The 14,804-nt window shown below is 44.6% G+C and overlaps 1 protein-coding gene across 4 annotated transcripts in view; it reads left to right on the top strand.

Moving 5' to 3' along the window:
* Window positions 1–6,251: 6,251 nt before the first annotated feature.
* Window positions 6,252–14,804, top strand: part of FNDC7 (fibronectin type III domain containing 7) — a 31,709-nt gene continuing 23,156 nt past the window's right edge. The window contains exons 1-3 of one of the 4 annotated variants that reach the window (XM_085023791.1): window positions 6,252–6,402; window positions 8,859–9,126; window positions 14,473–14,756. In XM_085023791.1, coding sequence (XP_084879917.1) covers window positions 14,633–14,756 — 124 coding nt within the window. In that variant the 5' untranslated portion in view covers window positions 6,252–6,402; window positions 8,859–9,126; window positions 14,473–14,632. Of the gene's footprint in view, window positions 6,403–8,858; window positions 9,127–9,631; window positions 9,651–12,781; window positions 13,114–14,472; window positions 14,757–14,804 lie in introns of those variants that run through there. The other 3 variants (XM_021090107.2, XM_085023790.1, XM_085023792.1) reach the window with 3 other exon arrangements.

The raw sequence follows: 14,804 nt of genomic DNA, 5'->3' as shown, positions 1-14,804 counted from the left end.
GGCAGTAGCCTTTGGGTTTTCATTTGGGGTTTTTTTGTTTGTTTTCTATGGCCATGCCTGAGGCATGTGAAAGTTCCCGGGCTAGAGGTCCAGTTGGAGCTGCAGCTGCTGACCTACACCACAGCCACAGGAACACTAGCCAAGCTGCATCTGCAGCTACACCACAGCTCAGGGCAATGCTGGGTCCTTAACCCACTGAGTGAGGCCAGGGATCAAACCCACATCCTCATGGATCCCAGTCAGGTTCGTTACCATGGGAACTTAGTTGGTTTGTGTGTGTGTGTGTGTCTCTTTTTTACTTTAAAAGATGAAATGGTGGAATCACCCAGGAACTTGTGCATGCCACAGGCACAGACAAAAATACAAGTAAAAAAATATGAAGGGGAGTAAAAAAAGTTAATGGCATTCACTTAATTCTCTTACCCCCTGGAAGTTATTCTTTATAAGTAGTTTTTGGTTTGTTTTTTTTTGTTTTGTTTTTGGGTTTTTTTTTGGTCTTTTTGCTATTTCTTGGGCCGCTCCCGCGGCATATGGAGATTCCCAGGCTAGGGGTCCAATCGGAGCTGTAGCCACCGGCCTATGCCAGAGCCACAGCAATGCGGGATCCGAGCCGCGTCTGCAACCTACACCACAGCTCACGGCAACGCCGGATCGTTAACCCACTGAGCAAGGGCAGGGATCGAACCCGAAACCTCATGGTTCCTAGTCGGATTCGTTAACCACTGCGCCACGACGGGAACTCCAGTAGTTTTTGGTTTGGACAATTAGTGATGAGGCCCAGACACTGACAGTGTGTAAGTTTTTCATCTGATTTCCAATGTGCAGCATCGGTTGTGAATGCTGACTAGTTCTCACTGGTTATACTGGCCAACTGGTTGATTCTGATCCTGATCTGATTCTTATTAATGTTGGATTCAGCCTTGAATGGCTAATCCAATTATGGCATCTCAAGTAGAGCTGTCCCTGAGGATGCAGGTTTGATAGCTGTCCTTGCTCAGTGGGTTGGGGACCCAGCATTGCCACGAGCTGTGGTGTAGGATACAGATGCAGCTCAGATCTGGCGTGGCTGTGGCATAGGCCGGCAGCTGCAGCTTTCATTCAACCCCTCTAGCCTAGGAACTTCCATATGCAGCAGTTGTGGCCGTAAAAACAATCCATTCTGTTTCTCAGAGTGTTGATAGTTGAATTTCTTTTACATAATCATGATCCATAATGTTTTGCATAAGCAAAATGTTCGGGTTGGTGGCAAATCTTTTCAGGCTATTGGAAAAACAAGTTATACTTGTTTAAGTTGAACAGCTGAATGTTTTTGCAATTCATAGAACATAAAAGCCAGGACCTTTTATCATGAGAATCAGGAAAAGAAAAACTATTGTAAAGAAGGTCTCACTTAAGCTTTCCAGATCTGCAGACATGTAAATCCAGCAATAAAGCTGGTGCTCTTTGGTCAGTATTTTTTCTAGCCATTCCGATGATGAATTCTTTCTCTAATGAGTCAGTGGATTTAGCTGCCACCCACAAATTCCTAACATCTTGAGTAAACTGAAAACAAAAAATCGTACCTGCTGAGCTGAAGCAAGAGAAGTCCTCTTGCCTTCTCTCTTTCACTCCTTTTTAGAAATTCTGGAGTTCCCGTCGTGGCGCAGTGGTTAACGAATCCGACTAGGAACCATGAGGTTGCGGGTTCGGTCCCTGCCCTTGTTCAGTGGGTTAACGATCCGGCGTTGCCGTGAGCTGTGGTGTAGGTTGCAGACGCGGCTCGGATCCCGCGTTGCTGTGGCTCTGGCGTAGGCTGGCAGCTACAGCTCCGATTAGACCCCTAGCCTGGGAACCTCCATATGCTGCGGGAGCGGCCCAAGAAATAGCAAAAAGACAAAAAAAAAAAAAAAAAAAAAAAAGAAATTCTGAAGTCACCAGTGTCCTAGATACTCAACAGTACCCAAAGAGGAAATTTCCTAGATGCTGGACTCCTCCAGCCAATCCAGGTACTGGTTCAATGAACGCTTCTTCTTGAGGGAAGTGCTCTATCTCTGACCCCTGCCCTGGGGAACTGAGTTATCCTTAGCCTTGTCTAGGGACCACCCCTCGCCAGTTATCAATTTCTTAACTCCTAAGTCTGCCCTTCATTGCTCCGCTTTGTGATACAGGAGCTGAGCCCTTTAGACATTTCTCTTTTGCCTGCTGGCACGGTATTAAACTTGTTAGTGGAGGAAGCTGGAAGGATGTTGCAGAAGAAAGGAGCTTCTCTCCCTGGTTCTGGTGGGGGTTTTTGTTGCTTTTGTTTTTCTTGCCTCTGCAGTGTGTAGGGGCTAGTGGCATATAGGACACCCAGCAGCACCTCACAGGAGGGTGTTTCCTAAGTCCACGGTGCCCCTGCCAGTTTCCCGGCTAGTCTGGATAGTAATTCTTTATAGTAAACTTCCCCTAGTCTTCTGACTAGACCCTGACTGCTATAGTGGATTAAGATACCAAACATAAGGGTGCTGATGATTAGGTTGGTTGATAACTCCTGATGTAGGCTGGTATAAAGGACTCAACCCAATATATTTGTTGAGAATTATGTAAGTGAATCAGACTGGCTCCTTCTAGAAATTTGACTGAGAACTAAGAATGATCCAGGCCTCAGAAGAATGGACAAGGCATATGTAGTTGTCGCATGAGGCTGCTCATGTCAAAGATACCATGATAAATAACTATCACAAATCTGCCTCACTTTTTGCTCACTTTATGGTTTGGGGTTTTTGTTTTAGGTTTGTGGTTTGTTTGATTGTTTTCCTTCATGGGGACTGTGGGTATCCTTGCAGTTTCTCTGTTTTCCATTAGAAGGGCTGAGGGCCTCTTCCTTGGAACCCAAGGAAGCCTCACTCTGGTTTATTTTATGGTAACCACGAGGGAGCCCTGATCAGTGAAGAAGTCTTCCTGACATTTCCTTGACATATAACTCTTATCTGTCTGTGCTTGGCACCAGGAAGAAAACGTCATCTACTTGATTGGACCTGACAAAGAAGTTCCAGGTACAATTCCTGGGACTAGTAGAAATGATCTGGCGGGGGGAGGGGAGAGCAGGTACAGGTATGGTGGAAGAAGGCAGTAGGAGTGAGGACAGCCATACATCTCATAGTGTCCGGGACAATCAGTTCTCCTCCATATTCCTTCTACTTGGCTAAACAATTCTTTTTATTTCATATATATATATATATATATATATATATATATATATTTTTTTTGTTGTTGTTGTTGTTCTTTTTGCCTTTTCTAGGGCCGCTTCCGTGGCATGTGGAGGTTCCCAGGCTAGGAGTCTATTTGGAGCTGTAGCTGCTGGCCTACACCACAGCCACAGCAACTCAGGATCCAAGCTGAGTCAGCAACCTACACCACAGCTCACGGCAACGCCAGATCCTTAACCCACTGAGCGAGGCCAGGGATCGAACCCGCAACCTCATGGTTCCTTTAAGTCTTCACTAATCTAGGTCTCCCGCCTTCATACACATTCTCACTTCATGTACAGAGACTATCAAGTAAAAAGTCCCTGTTCTTGCTGCTTTCTGTTCCTTAAACTTTGAGATTAACTGCATTTAAGATTAACTGCTGTCACATCTGTCCCATTTCTCTCCTTACCTCTCTCTCTTTAGCCTTCTGCTGGATGTTGCAAATTCTGCCCTAATCTTATGCTTATGCTTATACCTTAGTCATTCATTTATGTGGCAGAGACTGCCCACTGTTCATTATCCATTCTTCTCTTCTTCCATAGCAATAGACTTTTTTTGGACTGTGTAAACGTTTTTTTCTCCTTTCAGCTCCATTGGCATAGCCATGAGACCAACTTCTAACCAACAGGATGTGAGTGGCAGCAGGAACATTTCCTTAGAGCTTACTAGCATGTAGTTAATCTTTTCTTTTCCCCTCCCCCCTTACTGAATTCTGCCCAGAACTTTGATATGTTTGCTGGTGCTTTATCTTGGACCAATAAAAAGAGGGTCTTATCCTCCCGATGCAGACTAAAAAAATTGAAAGAAGCCTGGGTCTCTGAGGACCCCGTGGAATAGAACTGTCGTACCACTTCTGGATGTTCTGCTCTGATATTTGATATTGGAAAGAAACTTCTGTTTAGGCCACTATCTCTCTTTTCTTTAGAAAAAAATTAATTTTATGTTTATGTCGTGCCACATGAAGAGTAAATTTCAAGGTGGACAAATTCACTGAATAGAAAATTAGAGCTATAATCAGAAAATACAGAAATACATAGTAAGTTTTTCTGAAGCACAATATCTTCATAAAGAAAAAATCTTACTAAATAAAAGAGGTAAATCTCTTTATGACAAAAACATGATAAAATTTCTAAAGATGAAAAATAGATTGGGATAGTATTTTTACATAATATTTAAAAAAGAAATATTAATAAATATTTCCCAGGAACAATTCAGAGAGGGAATTGTGTTACTCTCACCTTCAAAAGATAAAAAGCTAGAAATGCTTCAAATGAATGAGCCCCTCAGAGAACTGAGTTTGCAGGCCAAACAACTGATGGAAACCTCCAAGAGGCCAGTGACCCAGGAGGGGCAAGGCTGACACCCAGGAGGACACGCGTGTGCACGATCGGCCTGCAGCCATCAGTCAGGCTTGTCCCCCAGGGATCTGGACTTTGCCTCAGTGCAGAGAGAGAGATTGCATGAACAAAGGCTGCATTGCCCTGGTGGGGGGTGGGGGTTGGCCATCACCCAGCATCAGGCCATGAGCACCAAGGGGCTCCACGTAGGCCACTTTCTTTAAAGGTTTTCTGTCACTCTCAGCAAAAAGAGTCTAGCATTACAGAAATCCGGACTTGTATACCAAGCAACCAAACCTAATTTAGCATCAGCTTAGTGAAGGAGGTTGGAGGTCAGGAAACACGGACACAGGCATTGCGGGCTAGAGAGAAGATGACTTTTGTTATGCAGCATCCTAACATTTTCTCCCTCTTTCTTTCTAGCCCCTTGTCTGTATCTTTTATTTTCAGCCCCTCTCCTGGTCTTCGGATTATCGGGTAACTTCAATTTTCCTAGTATTACCCTATTAGTCACTAAGAATGTTTAATGCTTAGAGTTTTACAAATATCGTAACCCCTATTTCCTGACTATGGCCAGAATTCTTAGTGATTCCAATACCCATTGAACAGTCTTTCCAGTTCTCGAGGCCTCTCAATTTTTTGATCTCCTGACTTCCAATGATCTTTTTTTTCCCTTCCACATGACCTCAGCTGCCATTTCCCATGGTTATATCCTAGAACCAGCCCATCACCAATCACTGAAAGTTCTCCAGTTTCCACTTCAAACACCCCATTCTCTCCGCACCAACTCCTCTATCTTCAGCTTACTTCTTTTTTTTTGTCTTTTTGCTATTTCTTGGGCCGCTCCCGCGGCATATGGAGGTTCCCAGGCTAGGGGTCTAATCAGAGCTGTAGCCACTGGCCTACACCAGAGCCACAGCAATGCTGGATCCGAGCCGTGTCTGCAACCTGCACCACAGCTCCCGGCAACGCCGGATCATCAACCCACTGAGCAAGGGCAGGGATCGAACCCGCAACCTCATGGTTCCTAGTCGGATTCATTAACCACTGCGCCACGGCGGGAACTCCCTTCAGCTTACTTCTAACATCCTTTCATTCATTAACTCCACCAGGGCCTCCCATCTATTGTTCCTGCCAGCCTATCAGTCTCCACTGCAGTCCTCTCAGCCTCAGTGGTAGGAAGGCTTTGCAAGACTCACTTCCTTGCCCACCCAGCTTCGTTTCCACAGTCCGATATTATAAATCACTTCTCAATTCCCTTACTGCAGTTGCCCTCCTTTATACTGGTCTAGTAATACCCTCATTCTAGTTAAATACAACTCTCAGTCTACTCTGTGTCTGCACACGACCAGAAAAAAAATATACAGTCATGCCAACTGGCCTCTCTTTAAATTCATGACGGTAAAACCTCTGAAACCCTGGGCTTGTGAGAACCTGAAAGTGAGTGCCCTCTTAAATTTTGCTCCCTAGGTGCCTCTCTAGCCTCACCCTCAAATGACCCTAGAGGATGCCGTGGTTCACCATGCAGGCCCCCCTCCTGAAATCGGCAAGTGGAACTTATATTTACCTACCAGTCTTTGGATTTGGCTGCTCAGGGAAGAGGGTGTGACTTTGAGCAAGGCAGCTCTTGTCTAAGGGCGAGTCTGAGACTCAGCTAGAGCTGTCAGCTACCCACACTCCCACCGCGAGGGGGCGTAAGTGCTCACGGCGCTCTGGCCAACCTTCTTGCTCCTCAGGGCCCTGGGCTTTCCTCTTCCCTCTGCCTGACGTTTCCTAGGGTCCCGAAGGCCTCATCCGCGCTTCCCTCATGCCCTCGCTCAAGCACATCATCACTGGAGAAGTCCTCCCTGACCGTGGTATGTAAACTAAACTCTGTACCTCAATATTTTTACCTGTTATTCTGCTTTATTTTTCTGCATAACCTTTAGAGGCACCTGGCGTTAGATATTTCTTTTTTCTTTTTTCTTTTTCTTTTTAAATGAGGATCATGGGGTCGGGGGGCAGCATTTTATTTTTATTTATTTATTTGTCTTTTTGCTATTTCTTTGGGCCGCTCCCGCGGCATATGGAGGTTCCCAGGCTAGGGGTTGAATCGGAGCTGTAGCCACCGGCCTACGCCAGAGCCACAGCAACGCGGGATCCGAGCCGCGTCTGCAACCTACACCACAGCTCACGGCAACGCCGGATCGTTAACCCACTGAGCAAGGGCAGGGACCGAACCCGCCACCTCATGGTTCCTAGTCGGATTCGTTAACCACTGCGCCACGACGGGAACTCCCGTTAGATATTTCTTACCTGAGCTCCTGATTTTGGCCTTCCTCCACTGAATTGTTTGCTCCTTGAGCACAGAGCCCTCATTGGCTTATGTTTATATACCCCATGTCTAGGACAGCCCTTGGTATACAGTAGCTACTCCGTATATACTTGTTATATGCACAAATGAAGATGCCTTGAAATCATAATGGTCAACTCATAGAAGACAGAGTGGTTTAGTGGAAGCATCTTAGAGTGCGCAGGTGGACTGATTTTTTTAAAAAACTACTTTGGTGGGATATAACTGACATAGCACAAATTACCCACATTTATAATATAAACTCAATGCTTTGACATATGTATACACACAAGAAACCATCCCCATAATTCAGATACGAAACATACGCTTCCTCCTCACTTTTGCAATCCCTTTGGTAAATGGTGGGGTAGTACTGGGGCTGGATGACTTTAAGGTGCTCATTAAGGACCTCCAACTGTCTCAGCACAGGGAATGCTCCTGCCTTTTTTTTTTTTCTTTTCTTTCATTGAATGTAATTGATATAGAACATTGACAAGTTTGAGGTGTACAAATGTTAGCTTGATATATTTATATATTGTATTTTTATAATCCCTTCTCCCCATTCCCAGGCAACCATTGATTTATTGACTTGCTTTCTGCTTTCAGAGTTGGTTTTTTTGTGTGTGGTTTTTTTTTTTTTTTTTTTTTTTTTTTTTTTTTTTTTGCTTTTTTTATGGCTACACTTTGGCATATGATGTGGAAGTTCCCAGGCTCAGTGTCAAATCAGGGCTACAGCTGCCAGCCTATCCACAGCCACAGCAATCTGGGAACCAAGCCCTGTCTGCGACCTAGGCTGTAGCTTGCTGAAACACTGGATCCTTAACCCACTGAGCGAGGCGAGGGATTGAACCCACATCCTCAAGGATACTAGCCAAATTCATTTCCACCGTGCCACAAGAGGAACTCCTGCTTTCAGAGTATTTTGCATTTCCTAGAATTTTATATAATTGGATCAAACAACCTGTATTCTCCCTTTTCTCCTCCTCCTCCCCTCCTTCTTCTTGGTCTGGCTTTATTATTTTCAAGTTCATCCATGTTGTGTGTATCAATAGTTCATTTCTTTTATTACTGAGCAGTTTTCTATTTCTTTATTGTTCAGTTTGGTTGTTGGACATTTAATGTGCTTATAGTTTGGGGCTGTTTTAAAAAGGCCACTAGGAATATTTGTGTACATGTTTTTATATGGACATATGCTTTCATTTCTCTTGGGTAAACACCTAGAAATAGAGGGACCAGGTCATATAATAGGGGTATGTTTAACTTCTTACGAAATAGCCAAAGTTTTCTGTGGTTGCACCATTTTATGTTCCGACCAGGAATGAGATTTCTTTTTGCTCTCTATCCTTGCCAACATTTGGTGTCATCTGTCTTTCTAATTTAGACGTCTAAATACGTCTAATAGTGTGCAGTGGTATCTCATTGTGGTTTTAATTTGCATTAAGTGTTAATGCGATACAGTATCTCTTGCAATATGATTACTAGAGTAGCATTGGCTCACACCTCTATTACATCACATAATTATTTCTTTTCTGTGTTGAGAAGTTACGATTTAGTCTCTTAGCGACTTTGAAGTTTATAACATGATACTGTTCACTGTCATCGTTATGTGGTGCATTAGATCCCCAGAACTTATTTATCTACTAGTTGTAAGTTTTTACCTTTAAACACCATCTGCCCTATCCCCTCCTCCCCCCAGCCGACAGCAGGACTGATCACTGTGGGCTGCAACAACAACAATAACAACACATAAAAGTGAAAAAGAATAAATGAAACTGGTCAGGATTCCCAAGTTTAAAATGATCATTCCACTGTGTTAATAATTTCTATACAGCTTTGTAAAATTACGTTTAGAAAAAGATTTCAGCAGAAAAGGACAGCTTTCTACACCTTACCTGGAAAGCCCAGGTGACAGTCGCCTTTTGGCCTGCTCAACATGGCTTTCTTCCACTCATGCCTTTCTTCCACTCTTCTTTTTTTCAGTCTTTGCAATACCTGTAGCTGCCAGCCTCCAAGTGCCCCTCGTTACAGGTCAGCTCCTCACGAAAGGGGAGGAGCTACATCCAGGGTCTGTTCCCAGCATCACAGCTCCAAGTCCCATCGACCAACAGTGCTGCCCACCTGGAGACCAAAGAGGACCCTGCCCACTTGTTTGTGTGCCATGTGAGTGCTCAGTCCAACAGGATGGCTGCTGGATCGATGGAATGTGTGTCTGTGATTGGATTCAGTCTTATCTATCTTAAAATGGTGAGTTCACTCTTCCAACCTACCTGCAACTATTTGGGGGGGGGACCCACATACCACATCTTTCTCTTTCTTTTGAAAGCCTCAAGGCTGGGGAGGTAGACATCAAAATACTTTGGAAACATACCAAAATTGTATATGTTTGTGTGTTTGAAATTTAATGCCATTTACCAGAGAAGGAAAACAAGAATACCATTATGTTTTAAGAACAAAGATTTCTGAAAAATCTGTCAGCAGCTACTGACTTAGTTCAATAGGCAGATTCAGGGAGAAAAAATGAAATAGTCATACGATCTGTCTCCAGCCTCTCAATTCTGTTTGGGATGGCTTTGTGGTAGATTTGAGTGTTGGCAAATAATTTGTGCAAATAAATATTGTGTGTGGATTGGAAAATTGCTCCCATTATGCGTAAGCATGTTGTGCTGAGTATACTACTGCTCTACTTTAGACTGTACCTTTCCCCAAATGGCGCTTTTCTTTGTGATTCTAATTTTCTAAACTTTCCTTTTCAGGTGGCTTCAGCAAAAACAGGTAAAATTCTTTGAAATGCAAGTTTACCCTCCCCTTCTTTGATGTTGATTTCCATTGTTAATTCTTGGGCTACTTTGGCATACAAAGACTACACCAAGAAAAATATGTGACATTTTCAAAGCGCTAAACCTGTGAGTGTCACTGGTAAGACAGATACATGGATCCAAATTTGAAGATAGATCCTCATAAGATATTCTTCTCGAGTACTGAGATGTATAGAGGCATGGAGTCATAGGTTTTTCTCAAATACAGTTAGCCATAGTAGAATATCTGTGATCATCATTGCAGTCAAAGACACGAATGTTTAGCTATAAAATAGTGGAGACCTAAATTATGTAGCTTTTCTTATTTGTCTTCTGAGGAATTAAGGGAGAAAACTGTCTACTTTAGCAAAAAAGATTTTATCCTTCTCATATTACATCTTTGAAATATAGACTGGGATAACCCAGACCTGGAAAAGGGCTTCTTTTTAAAAGATTTTATCACCATTTTTTTCTTGAATAAATAACTGAAGGCAAGGATAATTTCTTTCGAGGTCTCTCCTGGCTCATATATTCCAGAAATGTAAGTGCTCGAATGGAAGTTTATGTTCAAAGGGATTTAGATTATTGAAAGGAAATAATATCAATAACATCACCAATAAACTCTCTTAGCAATTTGTATGTATTATTTTGTTTATGCCACAGCAAAGAGAATGTAAATAAGGCACTTAAAATGTTTGTTATAGATCTATGGCGGAGCCATACAATCTGTGCATATACAGTAAGTTTTTTTTTTAAATTTTTTAATTTTCCCACTGTACAGCAAGGGGGTCAGGTTATCCTTACATGTGTATATTACAATTACATTTTTCCCCCACCCTTTGTTCTGTTGCAACATGAGTATCTAGACAAAGTTCTCAATTACAGTAAGTTTTTAAAAATTATCATTTCATGCTTCGTTCTTCCTCACTTGGCCAGGAAGCTATGAGAAGGACTGTTTCCCACATGCAAAGTGATTTTTAAAAATATGTGGCCTTCGAATTGGGCAAAATCTAGTTCTGCTGTCCCTTAGAAAGTGCCAGGACACACTGACCCCGTTTGAGTCCCACACGATCCACACTATTTGGGGTCAAGAATGGGGCAGGCTGAGATGCTGATGCTGATAGTCATGGAGTCATCCTGTCTTTTTAATAGATGCAGTGTGTTTTATTGACACTTTCTGGGAGGGCTGTGCATTTTGGGTGTGTGTATTTTGATGCCCTCTGGTCCCTGGCCTCAGCTGTTTATCTGTGTCTGGCCACTGGGGCCACAGAGGCTACTTAAGATCTCTGAGTTGGCACAAAGCGCAGATGCTGAGAATCAAAGGGTTTCACTCTTGACTAGTCAGAGTGCCTGCTTGCAAATCTAGGGAATGCATTTTTCTCTTTCATCAATGCAGTAAGTGGGCCAAATATAGAACTAAGTCAGAGTGAAGAACCGCTGCTAATCTGTGGAGGCTTTACACATCCTACTCAATCTTCTCATCTCTCGAAGGGAAACAGCATAAAGGTGTTGCTCTTTTTTCACGGCTGTTGCTGGTTAGATCCTGCTCCAGAAGGATGTGTAAACAAGCCATCTGGAGTTCCCGTTGTGGCTCAGCGGTTAACAAATCCGACTAGGAACGTTGAGGTTATAGGTTCAATCCCTGGCCTCGCTCAGTGGGTTAAGGATCCAGTGTTGCCATGAGCTGTGGTGTAGGTTGCAAATGTGGCTTGGATCTGGTGTTGCTGTGGCTGTGGCATAGGCCAGTGGCTACAGCTCTGATTAGACCCCTAGCCTGGGAACCTTCATATGCCATGGGTGAGGCCCTGGAAAAGGCAAAAAGACAAAACAAAAAACAAAAAACAAGCAGTCTATCTTTCCAGCCCGTTCTCACCTCAGACTCTCCAGAATCCCACCTTCCATAGCAGCATCCCTTCCATGGCAGTGCATGTGTCCTGGCTTTTCCACACCCAAAATTTGCTCATCCTGGTAAACACACACACACACACACACACACATCCTTTCTGCCTTTGGACATGCTCTTACATGTACTATTTCACTTATTCTTTACAATAATCCCAGGGAGTTCCCTTCGTGGCTCAGCTGTTAATGAACCTGATTAGGATCCATGAGGATGCGGGTTCGATCCCTGGCCTCGATCAGTGGGTTAAGGATCCTCAGTGGGTTAAGGATCCAGTGTTGCCATGAGCTGTGGTGTAGGTCACAGACGTGGCTCGGATCCCGAGTTGCTATGGCTGTGGTGTAGGCCAGCAACTGTAGCTCCAATTGGACCCCTAGCCTGGGAACTTACATATGCCGTGGGTGCGGCCCTAAAAAGCAAATAATAGTAACAATAATAATCCTAAAATGTAGATATTTTACATTTCAAAGTAAACCTAAAGACGTAGGAATTATTATTATTATTATTATTATTTGGGTTTTTTGGGGCACACTCTCGTCATATGGAGGTTCCCAGGCTAGGAGTCCAATCGAGCTACAGCTGCCGGCCTACTCCACAGCCACAGCAACACGGGATCTGAGCCACATCTGTGACATACACCACAGCTCATGGATCCTTAACCCACTGAGTGAGGCCAGGGATCGAACCTGCAACTTCATGCTTCCTAGTCAGATTCGTTTTCGCTACACCAAGTCGGGAACTCCCTATAGGAATTGTTAATGTTCTATATACTCGAGGGAGAAAACCGAGACCGGAAGAGGTGAAATCACTTGTAAACAGAAATAAATGGCTCAAACCCAGTGTTCCAAAATCCACATCCTTTGCTTTTTTCCCACCGCACAGCCCTGTTTCTTCCTGCTGATACTGGCTTCGTGTGTTACTATTCTAGGCAAATGTGACCCCCCCAGCTCAGTTCAGTGGAGTCCTCAGGCCCCTTGACAGCCCTGTGGAGACACAGTCTGTGTCACGCTAGCCTTTTCTATGCCTTTCAAACACCCCAGGAAGGCACTGTCATGCCACTGTCTGGGTTGGTTGTCATCTGTCCAGGAAGTCAGTCCGTTCTAGCAGCAGGACTGGATCACAGGAGATAAGACGAACAATGGGGACAAAGGAAGCAGTAGGAGTTGAGAGACACCACCGAGCTGGGGGAGCAGAGAAGGGAGGAGCATGTGGGCGGGTGCGTGTAAGAGCCCCCAAGGGGGCCTTTCTATCCTGCAACCGGGAGGGGACACGGGTGCTCCCTGCCGAGTCCCCTTCTGCTGGCAAATGGCTCAGATGAGCCCAGGCAGCTTTGCCCCAGTGTATCCTACCAGCCTAGTTTTCTTTCGATGGCAGCGGAGACTGTCCTGGTTGATGTTCAAGGAATGTCCGGCCGGGGCACAGTGGACGCTTTGTTCATTCCTGCAGCGTGGTTATTTCTGAGGTGCTGCCAAAGCGGACTCACTGGGCTCTGGGGACAGAAAGAAAAGGTTGTCTGTGTCCTGCACAAGGGATTTGGAAGGTGAGGGTCTGCCAGATGGAGGGAGTTGATGCTGGCAAATCACACGTTTGGACTGTATTTATTCCTTCTCTTCATTCACTCTCGAGGGTTTTTTGTTTTTGTTTTTGTTTTTGCCTTTTAGTTTTGAACTTGGCGTGTAGTGATTTTACCCAGCAAATGCAGTACATTAAACATAAAAGGCCAAGAGTGGGTTTCACACCTAAACCTCAGCTATTTTTGTTCGATCCTTTTTTCCATGGGGACCTCTTATACCCAGGGCATTTTTGTGCTGCAGAGTTTTGCAAAGCAGTAAATCTGATTTCCACGCTCTCTCTCACCTCATGGCCAATGTGTAGGAATGCCTTAGGTAAACCCATGACATAAGCATTCATCGCCTCCTGGAAAACCATGGCCAGGTCCAGGCGAGAAGGGACCACTGCATCTCGTTCTTATGCTGGGGCAGATGTTCTGATAGAGAAGGAAAGAATAAAATTTCTTTTTACTTTATAGAGAAGAATCTTAAAATCGTTGCACTCTGATAATATTAAAAACGGTAGGTTGGAACAATTATAAAACAAAGAACTCTGTTCTCCCTCTTCCTCCATTGGATCAAATGCCTCTTGGGGAGTTCCCGCTGTGGCTCAGCGGGTTAAGAACCCACCTCGTATCCATGAGGGTGCAGGTTCGGGATCCCTGGTCTCGCTCAGTGGGTTAAGGATTCACTGTTGCTCTGAGTTCTGGTGTAGTTTGCAGACGCTGCTCAGATCTGGCATTGCTGTGGCTGTGGTGTAGGCCAGCAGCTGCATTTCTCATTTGGGAGACTTCCATATGCCAAAAATGTGGCCCTTAAAAAAAAAAGAAAGAAAGATTAAAAAAAAAAAAATGCCAACTTGGGAAGTGTGCGAATTGCACGAATGGAAATCACAGCCCCAGCAGAGGTGGGGGCTGGACGGGCAGGCTGCAGGCAGTGGAACAGGGTGGTGGGCCAGGGCCGGGAGATGGGTGGCCACGTGGCTGGGGGATTCACAGAATCCGCAAACTGGAGTCGAATCCTCTGCAAGGAAGCCCCTCATGTACTCTGGCCCTCCTCTGAGAGTTCTGTCCCCAAATCACTCCCCACTCTTGTTTAATTCTTTTAAGAGTACGAACAGCACACATTGTCCCAGAGCCGGCTGGGGAAAACCTCTTCGAAATCCCATTCGTGAATGGGAGGTTTGAGCTTTCTGGCTCTCTCTGGGAGAGCAGCTTTTGTCTTTCCTTTTCTCTGTTTTTTTCTGGACCTGGAAAAGAAGGGCAAAGTTTATGTCTGAAGGATGGCATGAGGCGAATTGAGTTGGAAAAGTAAAATGATGCAAGAGGTAATTCTTGCAGGTACTCTAGCTAAAGTACACCTTCAAAATCTCTTGCAGCTCCTGAAATACCCTCTATTGATCAGGCCTATTCAAAAATCAGCAACAGTATCACCGTGGAATGGGCTACAGTGCCAGGTGCCACCAGTTACCTCCTTACGGCCGAAGACGGGAACACTGTCATTGAAACCATGGTGGCCGGTTCCCCAGGCACGGTGACAGGCCTGAAGGCTGCGACCTTGTACCAAATCACGGTCAGATCCGTCAGTGCTGCTGGGAGAAGCCAGCCATCACCTCCGAAACAGGCAAAGACAGGTAGCTCTGTGCTCCTCCTCTGTTGAGCAATTGCTTGTGACCCGGATC

Source organism: Sus scrofa, chromosome 4 (genome assembly GCF_054392235.1).
Source record: "Sus scrofa isolate SSC_HxYL_T2T_F1_AM1 chromosome 4, Sscrofa_HxYL_maternal_Yorkshire_Landrace_v2.0, whole genome shotgun sequence".
NCBI lineage: Eukaryota > Metazoa > Chordata > Mammalia > Artiodactyla > Suidae > Sus > Sus scrofa.
This window is presented reverse-complemented; position numbering and strand designations above follow the sequence as displayed.